General features: G+C 38.2%; 3 protein-coding genes across 5 annotated transcripts in view; 1 reads left to right on the top strand and 2 right to left on the bottom strand.

Annotated features, from left to right (window-relative positions):
• The window catches only part of LOC149702553 (vasopressin V1a receptor-like), a 21580-nt gene extending 19006 nt beyond the window's left edge, over positions 1-2574 (bottom strand). The window contains exon 1 of the mRNA XM_089866411.1: positions 2484-2574. The gene's annotated coding sequence lies outside the window, so the exon portion shown is untranslated. The remainder of the gene's footprint in view (positions 1-2483) is intronic.
• LOC149702551 (uncharacterized) lies at positions 2490-18413 on the bottom strand. Of its 3 annotated transcripts, XM_089866409.1 has the most exons (10): positions 18165-18413; positions 13443-13566; positions 7999-10338; positions 6900-7942; positions 5685-6827; positions 5384-5614; positions 4114-4325; positions 3436-3667; positions 3188-3362; positions 2490-2612 (listed from the first exon to the last, which is right to left on the bottom strand). In XM_089866409.1, exons 1-9 carry the CDS (start codon positions 18208-18210, stop codon positions 3202-3204), a joined length of 5532 nt encoding a protein of 1843 aa, XP_089722535.1. In that variant the 5' UTR covers positions 18211-18413; the 3' UTR covers positions 2490-2612; positions 3188-3201. The 3 variants fall into 3 exon arrangements, with proteins under 3 accessions (XP_089722535.1, XP_089722534.1, XP_089722536.1); XM_089866408.1 differs by lacking the exon at positions 2490-2612 and having other exon boundaries at positions 2614-3362; XM_089866410.1 differs by lacking the exons at positions 2490-2612; positions 18165-18413 and adding an exon at positions 15548-16331 and having other exon boundaries at positions 2614-3362.
• On the top strand, positions 4516-5357 carry LOC149702552 (uncharacterized). Its single transcript, XM_089866413.1, has 2 exons — positions 4516-5021; positions 5091-5357. Exons 1-2 carry the CDS (start codon positions 4826-4828, stop codon positions 5273-5275), a joined length of 381 nt encoding a protein of 126 aa, XP_089722539.1. The 5' UTR covers positions 4516-4825; the 3' UTR covers positions 5276-5357.

Raw genomic sequence — 18413 nt, 5'->3', positions numbered from 1 at the left:
TGTATACCATTAAACAAAAGTTGATTTATGAGCTTCAAAAATAAACCTTAAATTGTTTCGGTTGACCAAAACTAGGATAAAAAGAAGGGATTTCAACCACCCAATAATCCATTAAAATCTTACATGAATTCCACAAGATAATCCTGGAAAAGAGCGTAAAAATCCATTCACCAATCACATAAATTAATCCAAAAATGTATATTTAATCCGTGTATTTTTTTTATTTATTATATGCTAATTATAAATCCATCAAAGAACTTGGAATCAAACACGGGTCTTCCAGGACCGTTTACAGGAGGTCCTCTCTGTTTGCAACTGCCGGACAAAATGCAAGCGAGTTCTACAGTGAAATCGACTCGCAGGAGAGAGAGCGAGAGAGAGAAAACAAGCGAGTTTTGCCTTCAGTTCTGGCTGTTTTCTCTTCTCAACTTCGGTAGCGGTCCTTAAGGGTCTCTCTAAGTCAAAACCCAACACTCTAACACTTTCGTGCGTCCGTTCCCTAAGGTTTTCTCAGTTTATATTAGCATTTGTGGGGTCGAAAATGGGACTTTCAAATCGTTTAGGATAAACAAATAAAAGATAAAGAAAAATTTCTGTTTCCTGAAAAAATTAGCTACGACAAAATACGTCGTACTTTTTTCTTATAGGTCGACAAGTATTTTCAAAATGGTTCTTTTATGCTGAAATAAAGTGTTTTTGCACTTTAGTAAAAAAGCTATAATGACTCGAGTTAAAAGGATTTTTTGATATTTGGCAAAAACTTTATGAAGAAAAAAAAACTATGGGATATGTTGCTTTTAGAAATTTGTACATACGATGAGCGTTGATTTATATAAAGTTTCGGTAAACTAACTGAGTCTGATTTACATGTTTTTGAATATGTATGGGTGCTTGGAAATCTTTCTGTGGTGCAATTGAAATTAATATATTACTTAACTCCTTCAAATTAATAGTTTATTTAGAAGAGAATTTAAAATTTGTTGTATTGAAAGGCGCATTCAAATTACACCGATTTTTCGAACAGAATATGCAAATTAAGGGCTGTATTTTATGGTGGGGTTTGACTTTAGTTAGAGATGTACCACTAGAGATTCAAAGGTGCGACGAACAACTCAAACTCAACCTAAAGTTTTCTCCATATAATTTGGATAACATCGCCACGGGTGTTTTGCAGAAAGTTCTCAATAACTCATACAAACAATGCGAATTTCCGTGGACATCAGATATACCATAAGTTTATAAGCTATGTTCCATAAGTATGACACTTCGCAATGCTACTGAGAGACTTACAGCTCGAGCTAGTTCTACACTCGGTGGTTAATTTTGCAGGACTTCCATCTAGGTCCTATTTAGTCTGCATTACTAAGTCTTTGACAGCGCCTCACCATTCGTACGTCGCTTTACCCTGAATCTATGACCTACTTCAATTACTTCATGACAAGCTCCAGTTTCTAAGTTACCAGTGACAAACTTACGGAAGGAACATATCTTATGAACTTATAGATGTACTGATAAAGTTCTGTATCAATTACGATTATTTGTGTTAACCAAGTGTTTTAGGCTATAGAGAGAATCGAGAGAACCGAATATATTGAATGCTGGGCCAATTTTGATTAATAGAAGCTTAGAGGCAAGTGATGAATTGGAGTTGGTGATAAGCCGCGATTTTCAAGCAGTTAATCAGTAGTTCCTAACTTTAGGTTTGAAGCGCTCGGATTGATTACCTTGTGCATTAATCCTTGATTAAAGGACGGTGTACCGAGAAACGACGCTCTAGTAACTCGAGCTAAGTAAGTTGCCAATTCCCAGCTATACCAATGTTAAAACATAAGTACTCTTAAGTGTCCAACAAATGTCCCCACGCTCGTCATACGCTCAGTTGAACTGATAGCTTAGGTCGTCAGAGCTCGGCCAATAGCCCATTCTATTAATTCCAGCAGAGAAGCGAACACCACATGGGCGGGGAGATCACCTTCTTGGGGTTATATCCCTTGCGCCACGAGGCACCGCTAGAGGCAGTGCGAATCAGCTAGCCTCGTTTTCCGTTACTTACCATTTCAATCCATCTACCCTTGACAAAATCCAAATGATATTGATCTAAATGCATCGCGGGAATTCTAACCGTAACCGGCACCATCTCTTGGTACTTAGTTAAGCCTATCTTGTTTCTTATTAGAACAACATAACGACTAGTTTATCGATGATCTAGAGACAGGAAAATATAAAATAGCGTGCAATGCATCGCCACCATAATTCCAAGCATATAACAACCCCATAGAAATGTAAGTTTCGCACATTCTCAATCGTTATATGAGTTCTTGGTATTAGATAATCAAAGAGAAGTGTTACGCATGTACATTTCTTATATACAAAATCGATTAGATTTGGAAATGTGCATTTTACAAAGAGCTTGCACCCCCAAAAATGTTTCGCATATATTTAGTGAACATACACATAAAGCCATGCAACATTGATGAACCTACCTCTAAATTAAATACCATGTTAATTTCTCAAGCAATTAAGGCAAGCGATCGTGTTATTTGGATGAGTTCGTGTTGGGGATTGGTTAAAGCAATTTTCACGTGACCGATATCCAAAAAAAATTCCGTAATCTAAAAAGCGAAAAGAATAATTTTATTAAAAACAAATAAAACAAAAAAGAAAAAAACACATATTTTAACATTTACTATAATACCGTTTGGCTTATCAATATGGCAATCATTTTTTTTTTTTAGAAATTTAAAATTAAAATACGATCTATGTATAAAAAAAGTGAAACGCCAAAAATAACAGAAACACATGTACATAAATCGATTCTTTGAACATAGGCCTAAATAAATTTGTAACATGAACATTTTTCTAACAAAAATGTAATTGGGTAAAATACAGGGTGGTCGTACCGAAGTATATTGGGATGGAGGGGTCATCCATAAAACAACCCGATCATAATTTAAAAATGTTGTAGAAGTTACATTTTTGACTCAATATTGATTTCCCATAGAACCATCCCATTGTACTTCGGTCCTTACCTATTTGGAACACCCTGTATAGGAGAAATTAGGCTTAACTGTATGGGATGAAGGGGTCTTAGATTAATGATTAAAAGGTTCGAAATAGTTCGTCATTTCACCCTTCCTTTACACGTTTTAAAATAAAATTAAAAAAAAGAAATAATTTAAATAAACACCTAATAAAAATTGTTTAGCACTCGGACTTGGATCGTGCACCAGTCGCACTCGACTCAGCGTTAACATCTGTGCACTTTTTACACTCGGTTGCGCCGGTACCATCCTGGTACGTTCCGTGAGGACACGGAAGGCAATCTTCACCACCGTCGTGGTATGTCCCGGATGAACATTCAACTAAACATTTCGTTAGTGTTTGCTTTAATTAAGTACTAATTAGTAAAGAAAAAGGGGGCAGTTAATTACTTACCACACATATCTGTTTCTTTTTCGACGGCGAATCCCATCGAATCGCAAACCAATCGGAATTTGCTTTGTTGGAAAGAGTTAGGGACTAATTTCCGACCTTGAGCCGCGATTTCCTCACTGAAACTCTTGTCCAGGTTAACTGACCTCTTCGTTTGGCTAATCACCTGGTCTATAAGTGTTTCAGCCTCAGGTACACCGTCTACACTCTCATATTCCGTCGGATTAAAAGACGCCTTTAAGTAAATACACGATATTGTATCAATAAAAAAGGTGTTTAAACTAGTAGACTCAGGTAAAAATATTGGATGTAATATACTGTCATAAGTTTATAAGATATGTTCCATAAGTATGACAATACCTATACTTCGTAATGCTCACGAGAGACTTACAGCTCGAGATAACTAGTTCGAGAACGACGGAAGCGAGAATGGAAGTCCTACACTCGGTGGTTAATTTTGCAGGACTTCCATCTAGTCCTATTTAGTCTGCATTACTAAGCCTTTGACAGGCCCCTCACCAGGCGTCTTCGCTTTACCCTAAATCTACGACCTACTTCAATCACTTTATGACAAGCTCCAGTTTGTAACCAGTCACAAACTTATGGTTGGAACATATCTTATAAACTTTTGGTGTACTGTTTATATGAATTATAGGCCTACTCGACTGTATGACACCGTACCTTTGCGGTCCATTTGAAGTTCAAGGTGGAAGAATCAACATTTTCCCAACATTGAACATTCCAATCGTAACAATTCATGAAAGGGCAGCTATTAGCGTTCCTATTAACTAATTCCTGTTTGGTTTTATTAATAAAGTCCTCATTGTCACCGCAGCTCGACAAAGACACGTTGAAACCCAAAACAACTTCCAGGGACGTCCTAGGCAATTCCCCTGTTTAATTATAGAATAGAACAATTAAAATGATTAATTATCACCATACACCCGTTAAAAATAAACAGAAGAAGACTAGAAAACAATTCTTTTGTCGAATTTATAAATGGGCCAAATGTGTCATTAATATTAAAAAGGCATCCTTGACTTCATTCACTTTGACAATAATCCAAGAAAAACACGTAAAACCATCAGTATTTGTTATGCAAATTTTCTTCAAAATAAAACCGAGTTTCTTCAATTTCTTAAAGAATACTTTAACGTTTCAAATATTTAAATTAAAATAAATAAATAATACAATAAATCTTTTATGTAAAGTAAAATGCATTTGATGTTCATTGTGAGTCGATTACAAAAACGGAACGCGTTTAACCTAACCTTGATCTCCATAAATTTATAGGTCTATATTTCCCCCTTTTCAAAATTTGTTTAGCTTTCGCTGTTTAAATACTGTAGACTGTCTCCAATTCCCTTTTAAATACGGGGTATCGAGTGTTCAAATGGATATGAAAACCACTCACACACACACAAAAAAAGAGCATTTAAAAGATTATTTATCGACAACCCTTTCAAAGTTATCATTCGCGGAACCACAATTCAGCAATTCACGACTAAAAATGATGTTTAAAACGGTCATGATGTTTTTATTGACGATTCACCTGAATTATCGTAGCATAAGGGTCAAAGGCGAAGAAGGTAGGAATACTTATTTAATTATATTAACAAGAAAGATGCTATAATTAATAATTCACGTTATAATTGCAGTTACCTGCGCTTCATTACCACCAATTAAAAATGGTGAAATGAGTGGCATGTGTCAAAACACTAAACCGGGGGAATCATGCAACTTTCAATGTAATAAGGGATATAAATTAATTGGATTTTATAGTGTAACCTGCGAAGCTGATGGACAATGGCGTTCTAATCCGCCTACTTGTCAGAAAGCCTAATGTTATCTATCTCTAAATAACTTTGATATCGCATTTTTATTGTATTGTAAATAGTTTTAGGGGATTGTTTGTAAATTTTAAATTATAATAAATGCTTGTTTCACTCACTTAAACAATCGGGTATTTTCGGAGGTGAATCTTTGTTATCCATAAAACTCCATCTTCCTTGATTTTTCAAACATTCAACGGTCATCGTACGTTTGGATCTTCCGGAAAATTTGGGGGAATGCAGGGTATGATGTTCGTCGCAGGTGACGACGCAACTTCCGGCTTCAGGGTCGCATTCTAGGTCACCATTCGCGGGTGACAACAATTCCGGGCATTTGTCGTTAATCTTGACTGAAAGAAAAAATAATAATTTATGAAATAATGAAACAAATTAAAAATAGTTAGTTATAAAATCACTTGCTTAACTCCCTCTCTTCTTTGGCACTGGCGTCCGTCATGGGGGCGTATTCATTCGAATTATAAGTGGTAAATTCATCCAAAGGCACTTCAACATCTAAAGCCTTCAGCGTATAATTGCACTGATTAGTGACATCCAAATCAGGATCGTATGCCTCGCAAAGGATATCGAAAATTCCCAAGCTGGACAACTTCATTTCGTCATTGAAGGTAGCCAAAACGTTGCCTGTCTCATCGCTAACACTACACGTCGTCTCCAGTTTCTTCCCGCTGTAGGAAGAGAAGTAATCCGGGGCGACAAGTAACTCTGGGTCGGTGTTATCGAGAGGTACGTTATCGCAGGCTGGAGTTTCGGGAGGAATTTGTTGGACGCAGGACGGAGCTTGCGTATTGTTCCATTGCAAGGCTTCCGTACAAGTTATCACCTCTAAATGATTTTGACTGGCGGGAATAACGGACCCAGAATCACACGCGAAATGACAGTAACTGCCCACTGTGTGCGAAATCGGTCCAGAATCGTCGTAATCCTCGCTCAAATCGTCGCAAGTTATACTTCCGTTGATGGGTGGCGCGGGCGGTTCGGGGCACTGTCCGACAACGTTAACTTTGAACTTACAGAACGCGGTGGTTCCGTAAAACGAGTCTGTCGTATTGCAAGTGTAAACCCTGGGACCGAGTCTTTTCGTTTTGGTTTTTGTGAAGCACTTTGTCTTTAACCTCCTAGGAGGGGAATCGGCCGAATAGGCGACTGGTAACTTATACAAATTGTCTTTCCATTTACCTTTTAGAACCACAACCGAATCAGGGTCCTGGCACTTGATGATTGGGTCTAATCTCGGGATACATTGGGGTAAAGGATCAGTCACGTTCCAAGCCGGTGGTTTGCATTCGATTGTCCAAGTATCGATCAGTTTGGCTCGATTTAAATCGCGACTAGCGTCCGGTAAAACCAATAAGTATTCGGATTGACAACGATAACTGCAAACGCTCATATCGGACCGATATTTTCCGTTAATCGTATCACCGTCTTCTAACGACACATCGCCTCGTTTCGGCTCCGGAACTTCGTTGTCCATTACTTCGTCCGACTTATCGCTACACGTGACGATTGTGTTTTCGATATTAGGAGCTTTGGGACAGCTGCTAGCTAGAAATTTTACACCAAAGAGATAAGTTAATTTCTTTAAAATAAAAATTAGAGATGCCCTGTAAAACTTACTTTGACATTGAGCCTTCAAAGTCTCGTTCCACTTGCTTCCAGTGCAAACGATAACTCCTTCATTGGGGTCATCAGTCGATAACTCGTAACCGGCGAGGCAAAAGTATCTGCAAATGGTCCCACCTGGGTAGATGACCGTTCTGCTACCGTCCGAACCAGGATTTAGCGAATCTTCTACGGCAACTAGGGTATCTTCGTCACAAACTACCAAACCGTTTTCTGGCCTCTGAGGCGATAGGCAATAGGTAAATTTCGTCGTAGTCGATACGGTAGTCGTAGTCATTTCGGTAGTTGTAGTAGTAGGAGGCGGTGTAGTCGTAGTTGTTGTCGTTGTGGTGGTAGTAGGGTAATCTTCACGAGCAGGCGTTATCATGTCCGGTTTTCTTCGATTGAATACCGGTTCGGTTGTAAGACCTGGTCGGTAAGGTGTCCAACTGGGTGTGGGTCTCGTTCCATATGGTATATAAGGTGTCCATCCGGGTCTGGAAGTACTTAAATTCGGTCTGTAAGGTGTCCAGTAAGGAGTGGGTGTTGGTAAGTACGGTCTCTCCGTTGGTCTTCGAGGTGGCCAGTTCGGGTAAGGGCGACTAGTTGATGGGTACTCTCTAGGTGGAGGCCTGTAAGGTCTTTCTGTCGTGCGATAGGGACTTTGGGTTGGCCAATAAGGTGTTTGTGTTGTGGGGTAGTCCCTTGGAGGTGGGCGATAAGGCCGTTCAGTCGTTCGATAAGGCCTTTGCGTTGGATAATAAGGAGTTGGAGTGGCTCTCGTAGTTGACTGGTATTCTCTAGGTGGTGGCCAATAAGGTCTGCGTGTGGTTGTAGGTCGTGTGTACGGAGTTTCTGTTGGTCTGTAATAAGGCCTACGAACTGTTGGGTAAGGTCTAGGTGTTTCTGTGTAAGGCCTGGGAGTCTCAGGCTGAGTAAATGGCCTAGCTGTTGTAGTAGCTTGAGTAATTATCGATGTACCTGAAGCTGAATTTGGTAACCAAACCAGGAAAAATGGTTTGTTCTTGCAGATTTTCTTCCCCTTAGCAATGGCCGCTCTGAAATAAGGTTTAAAATCAACTTTCTTATAATAAAAATAAAATTTAAGTCTTACCTTATTATTTCATCACACTGTTTAGCATAATCACAGTCTTTTCCGTTTTTTCCAGGATCATTATTATTAAATGGCTTAAAACATTTACGCGGAACCTTTTCGCAAGTACGTCGAGGGTCTTGTCTTGGATTCCTACGTGGGTCGTAGGGAGCGAGAGTCGTAGTTCGTCTTGGATCAATACGAGTGTCATATGGTGCTGGCGTTGTATTTAACCTTGGGTCCCTACGACGATCGTAGGGTGCTGGCGTTGTATTTAGCCTTGGGTCCCTACGAGGGTCGTATGGTGCTGGCGTTGTAGTTAGTCTGGGATCATATGGATATTGTCTCGCACCATTGCGAGAATCTTGGGGACTAGGAGGTGGATATCTTCTGCGATCTCTGTAGGGATCTTCTGGAACTGGCGTTGTATTAAGTCTAGGGTCTTGGCGCCGGTCATATGGTACCGGTGTTGAGTACTGTCCATTATTTTTGCGTGTGTCTTCGGGGTATCGCCTACGGTCTCTGTATGGATCTTCTGGAGTAGCTGTTGAGACGCGAGTGTCATAAGGCGATGGAGTTGAGTATTTTTCACGAGGTTCATCTGATGATTGTGGATTGGGATCTTTACGTGAAGCTTCGGTTGATGTTGAATCATCAGCAACTTGGTTAGGATAGCGTCTAGTGTCAGTTTCCGGTCTTGGATATTGTCTAGGGTCTTTTCGAGGACCATAAGGATACTTATTCGTTTCTCTAGAAGGATTTTCCGTGGATGGTCTCGGATATCTCCTTGGATCTTTACGAGGACCGTACGGAGGCCGAGTTGGATATTGATTAGGGTCTCTTCGACGTTCAGCCGTATTATCCGCAGGATTAAGCCTAGGGTCTTTACCAGTATCACGCGGCTTGGGAGTTGAGTACTGTCTGGGATCCCAGCGTGGATTTAGAGTGGGATAACGACGTCTATCATCGCGAGGGTCCTTTTTGGGGTATTTTCTCTTTTCATTCCTAGTATTGTCAGTGGGGTAATTGTTGGGATCTTTAGCAACTGGAGGTCGTGTAGGATTAATCCTTGGATCTTGACGCGAATTATCCGTTGGGTATGTTGGACGATTCCTAGGATCTTCACGCGAACTATCCGTTGGTCGTGTTGGAAGATTTCTAGGATCTTCGCTTGAATTATCCGTTGGTCGACTTCTAGGATCTTCACGTCTTGATGGATAATTCAATGGATCTTCACGTGAACTATTTGGAGCCCTTGTTGGGTAATTTCTGGGATCGTTACGCGAGTTATCCGGTCTCCTAGTTGGATAATTCCTTGGATCTTCCCTAGAGTTATCCGGTCTCCTTGTTGGATAAATCCTTGGATCTTCCCTAGAGTTATCCGGTTTCCTAGTTGGATAATTCCTTGGATCTTCCCTAGAGTTATCCGGTCTCCTTGTTGGATAAATCCTTGGATCTTCACGCGAGTTGCCCGGCGCCCTTGTTGGATAATCCCTTGGATCTTCACGCGAGTTATTCGGAGCTCTTGTTGGATAATTTCTTGGATCTTCCCGAGAGTTATCCGGTGCCCTAGTTGGGTAATTCCTAGGATCTTCACGCGAGTTATCTGGAGCCCTCGTTGGATAATTCCTTGGATCTTCCCGAGAGTTATCCGGAGCCCTTGTTGGATAATTCCTTGGATCTTCAAGCGAGTTATCTGGAGTCCTCGTTGGATAATTCCTTGGATCTTCCCGAGAGTAATCTGGAGCCCTTGTTGGTGGCGTTGGATATCGTCTCCCGTGCTCACGAGAATCTGGAGTAGTCGATGAAGTGTCCATTCTTGGGTCAGGTGTCGTATACATTCTGGGATCCCTTCGATTATCTAAAGCCGGATAATTCCTGGCGTCCCTAATTTCGGGAGGATAACGTCTACCGTTCCTCCTGTCATCACTACCATCCGAAATTGAATAATATCTAGGATCCCTTCGTGGATCTGGCGTAGTTGTAGATTCCTCATTAGGCCTTGGCGTTTGATACGGATCATTATGTGGTTTGGTCACCCCCCGTCCTCGAAATCTTCTCGGGTCCTGATAGGGCGAATATAATCTAGTGTCGTGACCTCTACGCGAGTCGTGATTGGGCACGTGATTAATTTCATCCGAATGACGTCGATGATGACGTTTGGGATTATGTTGTCGACGTTGTCCGTGATTAAAATTTGTATGAGACGAAATATTCACGTCTCTAGGAACTGATTGCCACGGAGCTTGACCCCCATGAACCCGGGAAGTGACGCCAACAACCGAACCTGATGGCTGATAAGAACGCACTTCCGGATGCTTCTTCCATTGGGATTCTCGAATACTGTTAATTCGATTCCTTCTGTTAAACGATAAACAATGGTTTTTCTAAAAATTAACGCGACACAAAAACAATTCGTGTCAACAATCTATTTCCTAATTTAATAAACAAAAAGAAAGACGACGCCCACGGTTAAAAACAACGCGTAAATAATTGAAAGATTACGCAATTATTAAAACCGAAAAGAATGCATGGGCTACATGTAGACAGACGTCGAAGTTCAAGGTATAATAACCTCGAAATTGGTGAAGGGGTCAAGATCTAAACTTAGAAAACGTTAAAACAATTTTCCCAGCAGATTGGAAAACATACCGTTTCCCAGTCTACAAGCTCTCCCAACGTTCTAAAACAAACTTGGTGTAATATGATCCACTCGGAATTTGCAATACAACAGACTCTAGACCTTAACACCAACTCAGAGTACATAGACAATACTGTTTATAACAGTTTCTATCTACGCATTCCAGCGCAAACTCCGACTTCATGAGAATTAAACTCAGGCCTAACATTGTTTACAGTAAGGTTCCCTCTGGGACTGACATATTTTAGATGTTTAACCGAGGAAACTCAACCAATGAGGCGTAGAGGTAGGCTTTACGACATACCAAACACTGACTAAATACCAGTTACTAACGCCTTTCGCCTTTATCACTAATAATTCCATTACAGAAACTAAATTCTAGTCTGGGTTGACTCGGGGTAACTAGAAAAGGCTTAATACCACCTTTAATCTATATTAGTTCCATTTAAATGAACGAACTTTTTATAGACCACGCGTCTTGTTTACAGTATTCAAAGGGGCACCCGGTTTTTTCTTTACAAGCATTAAATGCGGGCAATTAAAAGAGAGTTTCACGTTTTCCGTCGTCCTTGCTCCTAAAAACCGAGAATAACTGACAGAGAAAATAATAAGTACTGGAATAGAAAGTCCTGTCTTTGTACTTTCATAGCTTGTTTTGTTAAAGGGACTCCAAATAATTTAAAATACGTCACAGGCACCACTTGGCCCCAAGATCAAAAGACACCGTATGAACATTTAGATTGAAGAACCAATTCCCTGAAGTGATATCATTTTCGAAATAAAACGAACTAAGTTTCTTTGAACCACGCCCCTTCTGGGTCACGTGGTGCCTTTGACGCATTTAAAATAATTATAATCCATACACCCGCCGCTATTTTCTTTACAACTCCATTTGTGGCTGTCTCTGATTGGTTAAAATTTAGTCTCGGCGACGTCATAACCGGAAATGGCGGGAGAACACTTTTGGCGGTAACAACAATTACCGACCTTCTATTCCAGTAATATTTTCTGTGATAACGCGATATCGTGGGTGAATGAATGAGAGGAACAAATAATAATGACTCCCTACCAGGTGGCCAAAGACTAATAAGTAATACTTCTGGTAATATCAAAAGTAAATTAATTCTTAATTATTAAATACATTTTATACACCGTAATGTTGGATGTAGGAAAAGGGCTGAACTACTACGTTGTCTTTCTGACCATCATAGCTAACTCCAAACGTAAAAAAAAAAAAGGAAAACTAGGACTGAACTGAACTGAAACATAAGTTGATTCCACTTCACGTCTGTTTTCAAACTTTCCCCAAATATTCAATGTAGGCACATTAATAACTTTAATTTAATCTATTTTTGCTATAAATGATAGCCAACATTCCATTCTGTCACCCCCATAATCAACGTAACATAAACGTCGCCGACATACGGGACGCGTTTTCATTAAGAATGATATTTATTTGTTTTAAAAATTTTACTCTCTAAAATTTTTGACACCAACCTCCCGTTTAATGAGCTATATCCTCTTAATTTTGTCGGCGTCAACGTCAGCCAAAAATTTAATTTATATAAAAAATAACACAACACAACAAAAACATCCTTCTCATAATAATTTTTAAAGCCCGAATAATTAATATCTCGTTTGAAATGGACCGAAAGATATTTTTAGTTTTTTTCCTAAAATTTTCTAGGATGATATCACCTTCTTTACCCGCCTCCCATTAAAGACGTTTTCAAGGCTGGTGATTAATTTTTATGAGGGTTAAACGATAGAGCATAGCTGGTTTATATATATATTTAAAATAAATGTGAACAGGATTTTTTTTCTTTTTTTTTTAAGGGATGAATTTCGCGTATAAGATTAAGATGCTTGTCGGTAAATTAAGGAAGGAAACGGGAAACCAAGACTTGCAAAAAATATTTAAACTAAAGGGATTGTGAAGTGTGTAAATATTAAAAATATTTGTTTTTATCAAGAGCGTTTGGTAATTTTTAATCAAATGTTAGAACTTTTTGTTTATTGTTATCAGGGTTAAGCAAATTCCCTGACTTGTCAAAGTTTTCCCTAACTTTTTTTAAGCTTTTCCTGATTTTTTATAAGTTTTCCCTGACTTTTTTTAAAGTTTTACCTGATTTTATCAAGTTTTCCCTGATTTTTTTAAGTTTTCCCTGATTTTTAAAAAGTTTTCCCTGATTTTATCAAGTTTTCCCTGATTTTATCAAGTTTTTCCTGATTTTTTTAAGTTTTCCCTGATTTTTAAAAGTTTTCCCTGATTTTTTTAAGTTTTCCCTGATTTTTAAAAGTTTTCCCTGCCTTTTTTAAGTTTTCTCTGACTTTATAAGTTTTCCCTGAAGTTTCACTATTTCCTGTGATTTTCCCTGGCCAAAGTTGTCAATTTTAATTACTTTTCATAACTCAATTCTTCAGATTATGTTTTTAAAACACATTTATCGCTATGTGCAACGGTGTAACATTCAAAATTGGAATTTTCCCACTCCATTTTTAAAACACCCCAACTTTCCCTGATCAGTGGCAACCATGTTAATAATTTAAATCTCTTTCATAAAAGAGTAACTCACAAAGAATTGTTAAATTATGCTAATCCTACCGGAAAAGGATTCCAGGGATTAACATTACACTATCCCTTTAAGGGTTGACGACTTAAAAAAATAAAAAATACAAGCAGTATGAAAGAGATTTGGATCAAAATGGGTCGAAAGAAACTTAATCCCCAGACCACGTGCTCACGCGGCTCGAGTGTATGAGTGTATGTAACGGTATGAAAATACAAACGTCATGAGCAAATACAGAGCATATATATAAATACCTGTGGAATTGAGCGTAATTTTGCGCTATGATGTCGTGAGTATGACTCCCAGGATGAACCCATTTCTCCGACAAACTTCCGGTGATACTCAAATCAAACGTGCACAAACAAAAGATAAGGAAATCTGTCATAAAATGAAAAGAGAGAAAAAGAATCAATATTACATCTTTTTCAAGCAATAAAAGTACATTTATTGAAATAAAGATATTATTAACCATGTATCCTAAATTTTAAGCTGTCATGTTTTGTAAGCCAAGCCTTACTCATAGACAGAAAGACAAAGCCGGGTATTTCTTGTCATAGCTTCCCGTTTGTCTAGAATCGTTTACCATGTAATGAATGTTATCAGAAGTATATATTACATCTCTTCGAGAGAAGTGTACCACAAAGCCGATGGGGTAATTGTAACATGATTCTTCCCAACATCATTTTACATTAGGAGCAAGGTTACTAAACCGAATCACATACGCGATAAATAGTTCCCTCAGCGCTGCTTAACTATTTGCCAAGACACACGCGCTTGTGTGTTTTTGTCCCATCCACGTCAAGACAATCAAGGTTTGTACAGGGTTGATTGCTGAGGATTTAGTAAATACCAAACAGTTCACCCTAGCACGGTGCGATGACGCCCATCTGAAGTTTGATGAGCAGGTCGATAGCAAACAAAAAGGGATCCCTCGCCTGGGAAGAATAACTAAGGTATTAAGAGGATACAGAGTGTCATCCTTCTTCTATTATCCCCTTCTGATATTAAATGCAAAAAATATCAGAGGTTTCCCTAGGTAACAATACGACTATTTTTAGCTAACCCGAATCTATCACAACTCATCATTTAATCACGAACTATTGCGGATTAAAATCGCTGCGCGTAAATTTCACTTCAATTAACGAACTTCACTGACAATTAAAATGAAAAATGACTTAAACGATTAAACGACTACAATGAATTTCACATAAGTCTGTAAAACCGCAAAGTACTCATCGTCTACGTACTTGAGAACATCAATAACGGATAACTTTGTCGGTAACTAGCAGTAATTCTTTCTTTATCAAGCGAGGTTTTTAGCGGAACGCACTTAAAACAACGTTATCTATCAAAGAAAACCGCTCATTTTTCCCTTCTTTAAGTCGCTCTTATTTTCTTCAATCACTAATGGCAGGGTGGGGGGGGGAGTGTTAGAGTGGGTGTTAGTCAGGGTCACAAGTCTCGAGAAAGAAAGTAAGAAGAAAAAATCCGGTATAATCCAGGGTCAATAGTTAGGGGTCAAACTCTTGCTAGCACGCGCTATACTTATCGTGTATCATTCTGTATACCGGGTCTTGAAAAACACACCCTAAGTTTTTACACAAAAAAAAGAAGTTGTTTTTCTATACTATACAGGGTGTTTCTTTAAATAACCCCGAATAACCTTTCGCTTGTTTGTAGTTTTAAGTGTTAATTACCAAGAGGGCCCCTCCAATACCAATATTCCACGGTCAATGATGTTGTAACTTTATAAAGCATAGATTAGTTGATGGAGACTTAATTTCTTTCCTATCTCATCTGATATAGGAAAACGTCTGCAAAACTATTAAAGATAGACTCATATATGAGATTATCGTATAAACGTTAGTTGTATTGCATGAATGCTATTACAGGGCTGTAGTACGAAATTTTCAGATTCAAATTTCCTGACGATTTTCAATGTCGATTTTAGGCCAATTGACATTGTTGTGTTTAAATCGTAAATTCGATTATTTAACTTAAAACATTGCGATTTCGGTGTCTGGTCAAACGTGATCTCATTAAAACGGTGTTTAAAACGTTAACCCAAATAGGTGATTGAACCGCATATATTTTAGCCATCCACTTTAACCAAATTCCCTGACTTTGTTGAAATCCTTAAACTTCCCTGACCTTTTAGGCCCATTTTCAATTCCCTGACTTTTCCAGGTTTTCCCTAACCTGTAGCAACCCTGACTTAAATCGCAAAGTAAGGGCCTGTATACCACCACTTTCCTATCTTTAAAACAATTACCTTTAGGTCGTTGGTCAGACTATACAATTACAAAACCACCCAAACAAATAAATAAATAAACAAATATAATAAATAAATTCAACTCACATTTAAACTTCATGCCCATACCTTAATCACTTGGGCCACCATGTACACTTATAAACTGCATTCATAATCATATCATAATAACAAAAATACGAAGAATCCAGCAAAAGTAACGACAAATCATACGCGTACGTCAAGTACAACGCGACCGCAAACGCAAACAAAACGTTCCTAAAACTTTTTAAAGATGCAAAACAGTCAGAAAAGGTCCAGATGTAAGTATCTTTTTCTTCCTAGCACACAGAGAGAGAGAGTGTGTGTGTACACGAGACAGACCAGGCAGGCAACCAGGTTGAAGGACTGGCTGCTGTACTTACTAACTGGTAGACTGACTGAACCCTACTAAAGACAGTGACAGAAAAATCACCGGTTTTTTGGGGAGGCACGTTTTTGAATTTTCCAGCAGAAGAGAGATGCTACACAACGTTAGCTAAACTCTTAAAAAAAAAAAGATTTCGTGTGGGCCAAAAAACTCCGGCGATGGTGAAGGAGAAGGAGGGAGGAGGTGAAAAATAATTCAACGAGCGTCAGTCAAGACGCGGCCGAAGAGTTAAGAGCCAAATCAGCGTCTATGGTAACACTAAACCCAAAGTGTTGGCTTGAGGAACGAGAGGGTTAAAAAGATCTTTTGTGTGATGTGAAATTTTAGGAAAAAAAAAGAAACTGCTTCATTTGTATATTTACTATGTTCTAGCTACATTAGCTTTGCCAAGAAGTAGTTAGGGAACTGGCGTGCTACGCGATTTAACACTTGATGTATGTATGTATGTTATGTAGTACAAGATGCAGCTTTGAGATTTAAATCGGTTAAGAGAGGTTGATACTTGACCTGGTGAGGGTGGTGAATTTATGCAGTGTTTTAGGGGGTTTATTGATAAAAAGGTTGTCACTATATATACGTTTTGCATTTGGGTTAATGTTTACTATAGTTATTTAAGCAAAAATTGCAGGTTACCTATGTCTAATAAGGGTTTGAAATCAGTTCAATTCAATAAATATGTCGTTAAGTGAAATTACGAACTAAAGATTGTAAAATTCACATGGTACGATCTGTATCTCGCGCATTTTTTCTTTTAATCAAACTTCCCGCAATTTCATTAGGCATGGCCGCATGGAGCACGTGCTAGGGAATTTTGTTAACAAGAACGCAGCGAGCGCGTTACCTTATTGGTCGGAGGTGCAATTTAAAATTATCTATGAAATCAGAAACAAATTTGACTTTTAAAATCATTTGGAAGTAGGTCTACTTCCTGGAAGCAGATTGGTCTTATAATTAGTATCTGAAGAATCAATAAAAAATAATCACTTGATTTTCCACTTCATCGTCCCTTTAATACGTTTCAAAACTCACCCTGTCTACCTTTAGGCAATATAATAATATATATTAAAATTAAATAAAACTAATTTGAACTCATATTTGCAATTTAAATTCGCCTGTCTTAAATTATATCATTGAAAGTGAAGTAACGAGTCACGTGGTGGAAAACCACTTTTTTCTTTAAACTTAAACTAATAGAAAACAGCGTAAATCCCTTCGAATCTTAAATAAGTACAAAAGAAGCCGCGTTTAAAAATAAAAGAAAACAGTTGAAAATCAGTTCACGCCCCGACAAACGTGTTAAAAGAAAATATAGCCATTGCTTTTTTCGTGAACTTACGGTTAATAAATGCATAACCTGGGGCCACCAAGAAATCAAGGCAATATAAGTTATTAGAAAACCACCCTCTCATACCTTCAACTTCATTAACAATCTTAAACCAAACACTTATTTGGAAATATTAAAAAAGGTGTTTGAACCTGTAGGCCTATTTCTTTCTTACCAAATTAACATTACCAGTCTTAACAGAAACCGCGGCAAAAATGCTACTGTCAAAGGTGCAATGAGGTATCATTAAAGTATACAGGTGTAATTTGGGAATAAACATTTATCATTTCGGTCATGAATTCGACTTTGATTTACATAATTAGAGGCAATGAAGGTGGAAGGCAGGGGCAAGGAAAAATCTAAGGTTTTATAAAGTATTTCAAAGGTTTCCTGCGTATTACTTCATAAATATAAAACAGATTTCGATGGTGACAACATTTTTAACTTGAACTGTTTCAGAATTCAAGAAAAATCGGTAATTTTTTTTAAACAAATTGCTCTGTTAAGTATCAATTATATCAAGTGATGTCAACGCTGATTTTAGAAAGCACCGTAATAGTAATTTCGTTTTTAGCAATCATAATTGGACCGGGGTGTTTCTGTTTTTCTTGACACATCTATGTGTATCAGGGTTAAAGTGATTGAGTTCTTGGAAGAAGATTCACGAATTGTTTGACGTACGTCTTTTAGAACACTGACGTGAGGTGTACTTAAAACGTAGGCGTAATTATCACAACTTGGAGCGCGCGCGCGCCCGCCACCGACTTAATTGTAATTAGGAATAAAAATAAATTGGTGGAAAACAGTAGTTATGTGGATATAAGGTTTTTTTTTCAAAGCTTTTAAGAAGACCTTAGCTCCATATAAGGGAAGGAGTGTAAGTTGGGGTTAGAGAATGTTCGGGTATATCACCATTACAACCCACAAGTCTAAAAATCTTAATTGTGTTGTGCAATATTAGAATTTACACCTACTACATTTTGCTAATTGTACGTCCTCATCCATAGACCAAGGCTTCATCTTTAAATTAATTGTTGAATCATCATGTTTATAAACAAATCAATACCAGTATGGTCGTTCTTAAGGCCATAACACAAGTCCACATTGTCCTCAAAGTCAAGGAAAGTTTATAGTGAACTTCATCCTTAAATTCTACTAAATTCCATGGTCCACAATCTTATCAAATTAAACCACTTTCCACGGTTCACTTTATCCTCAAATTC

This window comes from Phalangium opilio, unplaced genomic scaffold (assembly GCF_054372755.1).
Source record: "Phalangium opilio isolate 3A_F unplaced genomic scaffold, DU_Popi_V2 ptg000017l_1, whole genome shotgun sequence".
NCBI classification, from domain to species: domain Eukaryota; kingdom Metazoa; phylum Arthropoda; class Arachnida; order Opiliones; family Phalangiidae; genus Phalangium; species Phalangium opilio.
Note: the sequence above shows the minus strand (reverse complement) of the source record. Positions and strands in the feature narration are given on the sequence as shown.